Below are 13,183 nucleotides of genomic sequence, written 5' to 3'. Positions count from 1 at the left end.
AAGGGTTCTAATCCCATTCATGAGGGTTCTACCCACATGACCTAATCACATCCTAAAGGCCCCACCTCCTGGCGACCATCAGATTGAAGGTTAGCATTTCAACATATGAATTTTGCAGGGACACAAACATCCACTGCTTAGCAGCTTTCTATCTTCTCCATGCTAACTCCTGTTTCTACCTCTGGGTGGATGACAACAGAATATGCTAGAAATGAGCATAGGGTCCAGTTATACAGACAAAATAAGTTGAAGGAAAACAAAGAGAATGTTTGATTTGCTTCTAAACCATTAAGAGCTGAGATTAAAGCTTATCAGGTTTCAGTGGACAGTGACCAGATCAATACCCCCTAGAGCACTGCTTCTCACACTTTAATGTGCACATGAACCATCCAGGGAGAGTGTTAAGGTGACGAGTCTCCCTCAGTAGGTCTGGGAAGGAGCTGTGATGATTCATTTCTAATAATGTCATGTCAGTGGTCCAAACAGCAGACTCTGAGAAGCAGGGTCGTAGATTTAGACTGTGAGGTCCATGACAAAGGCCACTGCCTTCTTTCCAATTCTGTGTTAAGATTTGGCACGATGCCTGGCACACAAATAAGTTCTCAATAACTGTTTGCTGAATTGAACTGATGGGGGAGTGTGGCTACAAGGACACATTTTCTGTTAGAGTTAGCTCATAGCCAAACACCAAAAGGATAAAAAGCAATCATATTTAAATGTGTTGATCTATTACTCTGGAGTTTCCTAAGTGCTTTAACCAATGATTGCTTATTGGATTCTTACTCTGACAAAAATCCTCTGAAGAGATGTCATTATTGTTTTTCCATCATGGATGGTAAAGCAGTCAGAGAAGGTAAGTCGCTGGCCTAAGGAATGCTAGCAGCATGTACACTGGAACACAAGTCTTCTGACAGCTAGCTTTACCGTGCTGTATTCTGCAGAAAGTCATGACTTGACCGAAAGTGGATTACGTAACTCGTAATATCACACAGCTGAGGTTGTCGATGTCCATATTCTTCTGTATTTGCTACATACTTTGCACAGAAGAGCTGGTACATCTAAAATGTAAGTGTGTGGGTGTGACATGAGGAAATCTATCAAAAAACAACTCACAAGCTTTCTCTGTGCTGCTGAGAAAAACAAGCTCAAGGTTCATCCCCCTCCCAGCAGATGGAGTTATATCCAAGCTTAGCTTTCCTAGGACCAGAGATTTCTTTCCCCAACCCGACATCCCACAAACCTGAAGGTCTGCTGGGGCCAGGCAGCGGATTCTCCCAGATGCCTCCCAACCAGCAGGCAGCCAGATCCAGACGGCCTGGCTACAAAGTGGTCCTATTAGATCATCACCCCTCTGCTAAGTCTTCCTTCATTTCCCTAGAAGAGGGGAGAACAGCGTAGGGCAGGGACTCTACCTGATCGCAGACCTACAACATGTCCAGCACGTCATGCAGGCCCTGGCATGCCTGGGAAGGATGGGAAGCACCCACCTGCTTTTCTCTTGCTGATCCTTGCTTTAGAAATGTCCCTGATATTGTCTATTCCAAACCCATGCTTTGTGATGCTGAGGATTTCATCCGGGCCCTTGTATGGTAGGCGGCAATCCTGAAGAGACCCACTTTAACTGACCTTGCATAACAATGGGGGTTGAACTATGGTTTTACAAGTTTAACCTCAGCTTTCTCTTCTCTTTGCCCTGCTTTCCTAGTTGCCATAAACTTTTCTTCTGTGGCCTCTTTCCTAAAGCAGACCACAGTGCTAGGTACATAACAGATACAATAATAGGAAGGTACCAAGTCAACATTTTAGTTTTCATAACACTTCCCTGCCCCCTCTCCTAACCACCTGTCTGGGGTTTCCGTGAAGCATGCAAGGTTGTTAACAGATGACGTCATACCTGTTCATGTGTCTGCGAATAGTAGCATTCTGGAGGCTCAGTCAGGTCAGTGGGGCACAAGAACCTCAGTACCGAAAGCAATGTTTCATTTATGAAGAGTTCACATGTCCAAACTTCTACATGCTTCTCTCGAAATGCCTTATAGCTTCTTCTCTGAGCATAAGTCAGAGCAGGCTCTGTGAGCCCATCTCCTGAGGTTTCCCATAAGTCAGCAGGAAGGAGGAATGCATGTTTCCAGTGCTTTTGGGGGAGACAAGGATCAGGAGAAAGAGCTCAAAATCTGTCAGAATTGTTTGTGTAGCAAGGAAGCTACTGTGACCAAAACTGTGGGAAGTCTTGAGGGACAGTATGGTAGCATTTGTGGTCTGCAGGTATGAATTCACCCTACAGAAATCTGAGCAAAAATGTTCACTTAGGCGTTCAATGCATATGTATGTTTATAATATACCAGTCCCTTGGGTAGCAGAGAATAATTCCAATGAGGTAGGTGGCATAATGGTTAAAAGTCTGGGCTTAAGGCCCTGGGCTTAAGGGTTCAAGGTGTAGCTAGCTCTGCCATTTACTTTTGGGGGGTACCTTTGAACTATTTTAACCCATTTTGCCCACACCCCAACCCCCACCTCTGGCAACCACCAATCTGTTTTCTGTATCTATAAGTTAGTTTTTTCAGGTTCCACATATAAGTGACATCATACGGTATTTGTCTTTCTCTGTCTTATTTCACTCAACATAATACCCTCTACGTTCATCCATGTTGTTGCAAATGGCAGGGTTTCCTTCTTTTTATGGCTGAATAATAGTCCATTATATATATCACATTTTCTTTATTCATTCATCCAATGATGGACATGTAGGTTGTTTCTATGTCTTGGCTACTTTAAATAATATTGCAATGAACATGGGGATGCAGCTATCTTTTTGAGTTAGTGTTTTCATTTTCCTTGAATAAATACCCAGAAGTGGAATTGTTGGATCATCAGGTAATTCTGTTTTTCATTTTTTGAGGATCCTCTGTACTGTTTTCCTTAGTGGCTGCACCAACTTGCATTTCTATTAATAGTGCATGAGGGTTCCCTTTTCTCTACATCCTCTCCAGCATTTATTATTTCTTGTCTTTTTGATAATAGCCATTCTAACAGGTGTGAGGTGGTATCTCATTGTGGTTTGTGATTTTCTTTCTCTTGACACCTTTAGTAATGTATTTAAATTCTCTAATTCTGTTTGTCTAGAATAAAGCAAGCAAACAAGCTCACTTTGCAGATTGTTGAAGAGATGAAATAAAGCACTAGCACGCTCCTGGCACGTGGCATCAGAACTCACTAAATCTTAGCTCTTGAAATGGAATCCATACCAGAACCTCTTTCATCTTCTAGGGCTTGATGTTATACTTGCTTCTGCTTTTCAGTCATTTCATTTCTAGATTAGAGCGGTTGTTTCTGATAAGCTCCCTAAAGAGTTACAGGCATTGCTTAGATAGAGCACATGACTCAGAAGGTTACTAGATGTGGCTCTGGGCCCAGCTGACTTTCCTTTTCTCCTCTGTTCCATCTCCCATCCCCTGACTCATTCCTAGTCAGTTTGGATACGGCTCCATATGTATATGTATTGAGATAATTTGTAGCCATGGTGTTTGATTGCCAGGTTTTATTTCCCCATTGCCGACTTGCTATAAGCCCAACTGGCCCTCCAGTTCAACCAATCCCTCCCGCTGATGGGTCTTTAAGATTTTGGGTAGTATTCTGGGTTTCAAAATGTCTATGTTCTTATGATGTTTCTCCTGCAGAGGTTAGAGACTGAAGAAACTGGGTTATGTTTGTGCACTGAATTGTGGGTGGACGATCGCTACTTATGTCTGTCTCTTGGTCTCTCTTAATCACCTAACATCTCAGTGTCCTCAAACTGTCCCAGTTGACCCTATTGTCCTACAGAAATCATTAACAACATCCTCTTCTCTTCTCAAAAAAGTGTCCTGGTTTGGAGGATACAGTGTAAGGTTATCTTATCATTTGGGATTGGTATATACTTAAGCTTCTTTTCAAATAGAAAAGATGGTGGGTTACCAGGCAAAAGGTATTATATTTTAGTACAAGGACTGTGAGAAAGAAAATCAGATTGAGGTCACCAATTTTCAGGAATAGTGCTTCAAAGAGTATTCTTTCAGTAGTGTGTACTGGAATGTGTTTTTATCATAGCAGGAGGGTTTTGGAAAACTTGGAAGAGGCTTGCTATATCATTTATATTTTAAGCAGTCAACCCTTGTTCAATGGAATAAGTATAAGGAGGCTAAGAATGCTCAAAAGAAACACACACACACACACATTATACATTTTTAATGCTTTTAAAACCTTCTGCTCTTCTTTTTCTCAACTCACTTCATGTTATCGGGTAGAATGCATCTTCCACAAGGAGGTGTGAATAAGAAATCTAATAATACTCCAAACTAGAAGGAACTGGCAGCGTTTTTCATCCTAAAATTGTGCAGCCATGTTAAGACACAACAGAGAGAAATCATTCAAGGAGCTGGGAGGCAAAATTCCCATAAACTATCTCTACCTGAACAGAAGAGACATCAGCTGGTGTAAATGCCACATACTATCAAGTTATGTCAGTGACACAGGACCACAGTGGATAGAAAGAGACAATGCACACATACGTGGGTGACAAAGCCTGTACTGCATATGAAAAATGCCTTCATTTATAGTAGACACAGCTGTGGTTGAAATTCAGGGCTCCCAAGACAGGCCATTTACCTGGTTCACAAGTTCTCACCTACTCTGGAGGAGCGTATACTCTTGTTGTTCGTTGCGGTACACGCCATGCATTAACCAAACTGCTTCCCTTCCCATTCTGAGAAAGGCCACAGGGCTCTAATAGATGCAGTGCAGAATGCTGCCACCAGGAACACGGCTGAAAAGGAAACAATAGCCAAATCCCAGAGAAACTAGAATGGACAAGGAAACAACAGGTGGCTTAATGTTTCCTTTATCAGTTGTCTAGCAGTACATAAACCAGGCTTTATAGGAAGCTACAAAGATAAAGGTGGATCTTATTCATTCATTAAAACACCACCAGGCCTCAAGATCAGTTAAATAAAGAAGCTTCTCAGACATGACACTCTCTAATTTATTCCGGGTTACTCTGAACGATGGCGTGATTTATATTCAGCTCCAGGTTGTCTGTCTTTGACATTCTACCCACTCACATATTTGCATATTCAGAAGCTGTACGAGCACAAAAATATTAAAATGAAATCCACTATACGTTACAGTAGAATGACATGTAATTTATTCATACAACTGACAGTTAGGCAGTACTCAAAATTCATTTAAATAAGCAAGTGATTACACAAATGCCTAATAATACTAAAATTGATCGAAGGTATAAAATACCATGGGTATGAAATGCCATGGTAAATACTATTCAACAGACTACAATCATAATTCCAAACTAATTTATGGTTTTTAAAATGATTTTTTAGCAGTTTTCGACTGATTTGTTCTTCTTCCCCTTCCAAGCAGTTTATTTGTTCTATCAGTTGTTATTTTCAAGAAATATTGCAAAATAACATAGCTGAGGTTCCTCTCTTGCAACACATTTTCTTGCATATTTGTTTTTTAATATTGCCTCTTGACAGAGAAAACAAACCAGTCAGCATTCAGTTCCCCAAGCAAAGATGCTTGGATCAGGACAGTGCCAGGGTAGAACTCTGAGTTCTGCAAGAGGCAGGCAGTGAAAAACCTTTTACAGCTATTGAAGTGTGCATACTTCTTTTCTGAGGCTCCAAGCATCATAAACATATTTAGGCATCTAAGCCCATGAAATTATGGAAATAAAGTAATTCGATATCCAGATGACTATGACAGAATTGCAACCGGGGGTGAGTTACAATATAATTCTGCGGTACTTCAAACAAAAACAGCACCTACCTCAATTTGCTTCCTGGAAGCCTTGTTACATTTTTGTGAAGCGCAGCTATGTTTGTAGGAATGGTTTGGCTTATCATGTGTCTGTCTGTCTTTATTATTCTAAAGTCTTGTACTTTATTGGAATGAGGCCCAAGCATGAACCTGGCTCGGAAAGCTAGCAGCAATAGTCATGAAATACCAATAAATTAAAAGGCTTCCACAGAACAAGATTTAGCTAAATCTCTTACATACAAAATACAGCTAGAGAAATACAATTCATCAATGCTGAGTTATGAGAGAGAGGAAAACAATCTAAAAAAATAGAAAACTCTCTCCACACCTGGGTGTCAAGGCAGGATGTAACACTGAATAATGCCACAATATGAGCAGTCACTGGATGACAGATACTCCAGAAATAGAGGTATCTGGGGATCTGGTAATTATGACCAACAGATGAAAATACTGTACCAAAAGGCATGCATACAACCACTGTGTGCATTCAGTGTGTGAGCTGGGACCTAAGCGGAGTCTAACACGACAATGAGGCAGTGTTCCACGGTATCCATTAAAATCAGTGTAGGTGACTAGATGTTGACTAAACCTTCCGAGGCAGCAAAGTGGGGGCACAATGCCATTTCTGGGTTCTGCAGCTGCTTTATGATCCTCTTGCGGAATTTCTCCCTCACACGGTTAAATTCCATTATGTCCATGGGGTCCTCTTCAATCCAAAACTTATGAAACTCGTGCATCAAATAGCCTGTTAGTGATAAGACAGTGATAAGAATGCAGGAGGAAAAAAAACCCTGAATCACATTCAAAATCACCCTGAATGTTAAAAGAGATGTCAGACCAAGTAACAGCAAAGATGAGAGCTCAAATATTTAAACGAAAGTTATTCACAGCAAATACTACTGTTAAAAATTATTCTTTAAAACCAGTGCAGTAGAAGCCAGTAATCTGCAGGATTTTTGCAACTGGTCCTGGAATTATTCTCACTCTTCTTAAGCAGGAATACAAATCAATTCTGCCATCTCGGGAATATCTGAATCACATGTGGAACATATTCTGAAAGGCCGACAGCCACCACTTCATCCTTGCCCTCCTGATTAAATTAACATAGTGTTCGAATTTTTCAGGACTACTCCACTCGGACTTTTTTCTCTTGATATTTGATTTGAGTAAAGTTGTCAATTACCCTGACAAATCAAACAAATGTGTCATGACACTATTATGAGACAATAAAAATGGTAAATCAACTCTAAACAATGCAGACTGGTCATTAAACTACATGAAATTGTTAATAAGACTTCCTTGCTCTGAAGCGTAATTTCATATTCAAATACTTCTGTGCCTCCCGAATGTTACCTATGAATGATCTGGATTGGGAAAACTTTCAGAATTATTATTGGCTCTGATAATTCTTGGTTGTCTGTGAATATTTCTGACTAAATAAAAAACTAGTTAGACTTAAAGCTGATTGGAAGCTCTGAGCATATAGGTAGGGCTTGTTGACTATAAGCATGACTGTAGAGTGATATGGCTGGGCTGTTGCACTGGGGAGACCTAGACATCAGCGTCTTTAGCTCGTTTCTCTTGGGCTGCTCAGATTCCCCAAAGAAGGCCCTGGCAATCTCTTGACTGACTGCAAAATTATAGGAGCTGGGTAGGAGAAGGAGTCTGGGTGACTCAGTCTGAATCATCACTTTCAGTATGATTTGCCATCAATTGTACCTGATTCTCATAAGACCAGAAGCCCTTTATGGTCCCCTCTCTAGAGAATAATTCATCAGCCTCTGCTATCTTCTAGGGAATGGGATTTGGGCCTCTAAGAGATTCTTAACATACTTTTAAGCTACCTTCACCCTTATTTCCTGAGATACCTAATGCTGCCAATTCCTGAACCGTTTGGGGAGTCTTATAGAATAAATCAAGTTGTTTGTTACCTTTCCACACTACTTATTTAAAATTTGCTCTCTTAGGACTACTCAACCTGTTACTACTTAATCTGTCTTCTAGTGTTCAAAATGAACACTTGCCTTGTCTCTGATTTTTCCTGTCCTTATAGGTTTATGCTTTCTTAGAAAAATCCTTTATATTAACTTAAGTGAAATTTCAAAAGGGAGCATAATGCATGCATTAATTATATCATCTTTAATCAGAAGTCCTGCTTAAGAAGATAAAAAAGAAGTGAAAATCCTAGATAACATAATATTCATTTAGGAGTTTAGATAAAATAAACTTCTGTTAATTTGTGACTTTGTCACATTTTAAAAATGAACTGGGGAACAGTACTCCCCTTGGTGGATTTGGGGTGAAATACTGTGTCTCAAGCATACTTAGAAAGAGTGGCAGGCCTGTTTAGCAAATTAAGAGCAGAAAGAAACATAAGGAGAAGAAAAACTTTGAAATGTTCTTGTTCAGAAAACCTCGGCACAAGGCCCTGTGCAGTAAGCATGGTTTAAATGACATTTCTTCTTTAAGTTGCCTGGGTTGCTTGATGACTTGGTGGACTAGTTTTCCATGTTCCTCCAAACTAGTTTGTGTCTGGCCCAAAATCATCATAATGACATACAGCTAGATTTTAGGATTCTGCCTCTAAGAATGGAGACTAGCATCCCAGGCTTTACCTTATAGTCTTGTTCTTTCTTTTCTGAAACATTAGCACAGCTGCAATCCCAAAGGATACTCCTCAGTGAAAGACACAGTCTGAGGCTCTGCTTCAGTGTCACCAATACTTCCCTTTACTAGCACCTACTCTTAGAGGGTGGCAGTAGTATCAATAGTAAAAGAGACACTTAAGTCAGACCAGAAGTTGATATATTGGATATTATGCAAGGGCTGGGAAAGAGGAAAAATCTACAATGCTTAAAAATGTAAGTGTAGGTTTTCTAACGAGAAAAACAACAAAAAAATCAAAACCAAACGTAAGAAGTTCAAAGACCCCAAAGCAACCACATCACAAAGAAATCTCAGGTTTAACCCTTCTCTAGAGTGTTCTATAGAAACTTACATTTATAATTAAGCAACAGGACACTTACAGAATGTTTGCTGGAAGTGAGACAATGTTGGAGCTTCTGGGGCAATGTTGTAGAAATGAGTTTTTAGAGCTCCGCTCACCAGTAGATTATATGCCAGGTCAGTTATATTGATGCCCACAATTGCAAATGAGTACCTGTAAAGTGTAAACCAGAAAACCAATTTTATGTCACACATGAAAAATAAGTTAAAAATGTGATAATCTGATTTTTAAATGACGATTAAATTATTAGAGTGGCAGGTTGCCCTTCCCTTTTTACCTTCTCAAAACTCTGAATTTAGTTATATACCAGAAAAATTCAATAATGTATTCAAGAGAATTGAGAGATCTTATGCTTTGACTTGGTAATTCCATTTCCAAATATATATGAGAAAAAAAGTCAAAAATTGACAAAGCTTTATACGCAAGGATATTCATTACAACATTATTTATAACAGCAAAACATGGAAACTATTCAAATATCCTAAAAAAGGTGACTGGTGATATAAATTATAGTAGTCTCATATAATATATTCAGCCAATAAAAATTATATTCCTGCGGACTGTTTAAACAGGATATAAAACCTTATGTATAGAACAAGCCAAGTTTTACTACATGTACACAAATGTGCACAGAAAGCAGGACAGAATGAAATGCTATTAAATATTAAATATGGGTATGTTAGAGTAATAAAATTAGGGCTTTTTTGCTTACTTTCCTATATTTTCTAAATTTTCTACAATAAATCAAATATCACTTTTAAAGTAAGGAAAAATTTAAATAAGTATCCTAACACTGAGGGTATATTCTCTAGCCCCTTTTCTACATGTCTATCAAAAGTTAAATGAAACAATTATTAAGTCCTATCTGGTAATATAAATCCAGCACATTTCAAAAACAAGAGTTCTCTGTTCAGAAATATTTTTAATGAAATGGGCATTATAAAAAAACTTCAAAATAATATTTTTATCTAATAGTCTGATACTTGATAGAAATTCTTAAAAGAAAACTACCATATACAACTCTAAATGATAATTTCTAAGTATCATTTCCATATAGTTACAACTTTCTAAACCTTGTCAGTTAGTCATAGGCAAAGTAGTATCATATATCATATAATCACCACAAATATATCCAAAAACATACAAACAGGTCCTTTTACAAATTCAACTGGATTACATATTTCCATCAAAACAATTAGGTTTTCATCCTTGTCATCTTTCACTGTGTTCTTGGACACTTTTGTACTGGTTCAGGCTGACAACCTTTATTATGAAATCCCACACTCACCCAATTGCTTTATCCATCCTTTTCTTCTCCCATTCTGCTTTGCTGAATTTGCTGAATGAATGAATGAATGAATTAATAAATAAATAAAATTTAATCTCTAATTGGTACTTGTTCTCCTTTAATGTTTATGTTAAAACTGTTAACTAGATACAGAGACATACGTAACTCAGTTATCAAATATTAATCAATTTAAATTTATCAATGAAAAAGCCACAATGCAATTTACAAGGAACTCAGAAATGGAATTGTTTAAAGCCATGCTACTTATCCCCTGTTCACTTTATTACAGTAGTGGGAGACAGCTCTAAAGGCCAAACATTAAGATACTCTTTTAACTATCATTAGTTATCAAGCAACATTTCCTCCATGAAACTTTGTCTGGTATCTCTTTCCTCTAAATACCATCTCACTCTCTCATGATACTCCACTGCATTTCATTTGGTTTTATCTCATGGCATTTATGCTACTTTGCCTTATTTGTGATGTGTGGCACATAGTAGAAGCTAAGTAAGTATTTATTGATAATTAAATGATTGAGTTAGTGAAGAAAAGAGAGAAGGGAGGGAGGAAGGAAGAGAGACATGGAAGAAGGGAGGGATGAAGGAATACTACGTAGGTTTAAAAAATTCTGTTTCAATAAGTGCTATGATGCTTCCTCTGGCTAAGCCAAGACAGTCCTGCTTTTAACCCATTTTTATTACTTGAGCGAATTACTTCGAATAAGACTGTTCGAAGAAAGGGTTCTATCATAGAAGCATTCTGAAAATATTGCCTTGTGTTCTATTATTTTGTGTACTTGCATATCCACCCCCGCATCCCCACCAGTGCTGCTAATGTCTTATAGTCAGGAACCATATCCATACTTCTTTGTGGTTAATAGGACCTTCATTAATTGTTTCACACTAAAAAATGTGGTTAGCATTTGAACTACATGAAATTTAAAAACTGGAGTTATTATGAACATTTAGCTTCCATCTACTAAGTTAGGAGAAAGGGGAGTTCTCTACAATACACAGCAAACACTACACTAAAAGACCACATGTAATACACACGACACAAGACCACAAAAACACAATGCAAAGCTGATATTTAACTATATGTACTTTCTACTCTGTGAGTGACTAGCTACAATTCAAAGTAACCGTCTTTAATTCATGTTAAAATATGCCACCTCTTTGTAAAGTGTAACTGCCAAGTAACAACAAAGCAACCAGCCAAAGAGGCATCAGAAGATTTTTACCTTAAAAGACTCATATCCAAACTGAAATGAGTTGCATGTGAAATTTAAGAAACTTTGTATAAATGAGTTTATAAGTACCTATTTTCTCTTCAACAAAGCTTTATAAATACATAATGTCTCCATATTTGTTATGTTAAATCTCTATATGCATTGATAATATGAGAAAAGGTCAATTGACCTCCACTCATTTGATTACCTATAGGGTATCCTGGCCCCAAAAGAACGAATCCCTCTCTCCAGGAAACACACACACACACACACACACACACACACACACACACACCAACCAAATTAAAAACTAACAGTCAAAATTCTCCTTTTAAACTTGAATCTGCTTTTATCCTTCAAGTTACTTCAAAATGGATGATTACAAGAGCAATAATGAATAATGCTTGCTGAAGGACAGACAAGAAAGAGCTTTCCTTAGTATATATTGGCTTCTTCCTGTTGAACACCTGAAATAGTCAGGGCCTGACAGAACCTATGTTGATATCACAACCAGTCAATACATAGTTCTTTCGGACATTGGTAAAGTAACATTTTTCAATACATTCTGACATGTATTCAGGGACATGTACCACCAATACTTGAACTTCATCTAGTCAATTTTATAGTAGCTTGAAGGACCAAAGCATGACAGTTTTATCTACATGCCTGTGTGTGTGTGCATGCGCACACATGTGCTAGCCTCTCTTTAAATAGGAGTAATCACACAAACCCTTAAATACTTACTCTCTGACAGCTGACACAGGAGATAAGACTATAAAACTTTTCTCTGAGAACGGCTGATAGACAAAATTAATTCCCTTTCACTGGTTAATCAAGAAACATTTTAAGCTTATTGTCACTTGCCCAAAACCATGGAGGATTCATGTCTTCTGGATGATGCTCCTTCGGGAAAGTGCACACAGACTCTCCCGCCAATTTTAATTAGAGGGAGCTCGAGAGTCTCTATATTACAGTAATATGCAATTCAGAAAATGTAGTTAAAAATTAAAATAGCTCAATTTTAACTATGTACTGCACCAAAAAAGAGCTAAGTGATTTTAGTGTTTTTCCAAAGTAAATAAAAGATAAATAAAATAAAAATTTAATCTTATAAAAGAGTATAAATATAAATTTGAGAAGTATAGTTTAATTTAATAAACCTTAGTCAACAGAAGCTAGAATAAGTATAATAGTAAGGTGAGAGGTGGACCCCAAACTCAACCTGCTTCTGAATTTTAAAAATGGTATGATACAATTTTGGACTTATTTAGCAAACATGAACACTAACAAGGAACTTGCCATGCTGAAGAGAAAAAAGTAAAACAAAACCATGATTGCAAAATAGCAGAACTTATAATAAGAGTGACTAAAGCATATCTGTATATTACTATATTTAATAATGAAATTAGAAATACATTAATAGAAGAGCAAATTTTCTCTGTGCAAAAGAATTCTCAAATAAAATGTCCCTTTCTAGGGGGTAGATGGGGTCAAAGCATATGTGGTGATGTGTTCAGGTTTTAGATGAAGTGTTTAAAATATTTCTCTAACTAGGTATAGTAATGGCTGCAGAAAGGTTCTTTGACATTTTCTATCAGGTTGATCTAGTCTGTTATTTCTCTCACTGAAACAGCCCAAATATAATAAACTATATTAAATAAAACATTGGGAAATATTTGCTTTTTGAAAACTTTTCATGAATTTATATAATATTTCTTTAAAAATTCTTGCCCATACTTATTCTAAAATAAAATAAAAGCAACAAAACACAAAAGCAAAGAAAAAATACCTTATTTCCTCTTTAGTGATATCCCTTCATGTAATCAGTTAAAGAAAAAAATTTAGAAAG

The 13,183-nt window shown here is 37.5% G+C and overlaps 1 protein-coding gene across 4 annotated transcripts in view; it reads right to left on the bottom strand.

The window, feature by feature from the left end:
• Positions 1-4,209: 4,209 nt before the first annotated feature.
• ELMOD1 (ELMO domain containing 1) overlaps positions 4,210-13,183 on the bottom strand; it is a 70,098-nt gene continuing 61,124 nt past the window's right edge. The window contains exons 9-13 of one of the 4 annotated variants that reach the window (XM_081064217.1): positions 13,124-13,147; positions 11,347-11,367; positions 10,107-10,157; positions 8,838-8,971; positions 4,210-6,556 (exon numbers count right to left, since the gene is read on the bottom strand). In XM_081064217.1, coding sequence (XP_080920343.1) covers positions 6,384-6,556; positions 8,838-8,971; positions 10,107-10,157; positions 11,347-11,367; positions 13,124-13,147 — 403 coding nt within the window. In that variant the 3' untranslated portion in view covers positions 4,210-6,383. The remainder of the gene's footprint in view (positions 6,557-8,837; positions 8,972-10,106; positions 10,158-11,346; positions 11,368-13,123; positions 13,148-13,183) is intronic. The other 3 variants (XM_081064218.1, XM_081064219.1, XM_081064220.1) reach the window with 3 other exon arrangements.

The sequence above is a fragment of the Rhinolophus hipposideros genome, assembly GCF_964194185.1.
Source record: "Rhinolophus hipposideros genome assembly, chromosome: 10".
In the NCBI taxonomy this organism is placed as follows: Eukaryota; Metazoa; Chordata; class Mammalia; order Chiroptera; family Rhinolophidae; genus Rhinolophus; species Rhinolophus hipposideros.
Note: the sequence above shows the minus strand (reverse complement) of the source record. Positions and strands in the feature narration are given on the sequence as shown.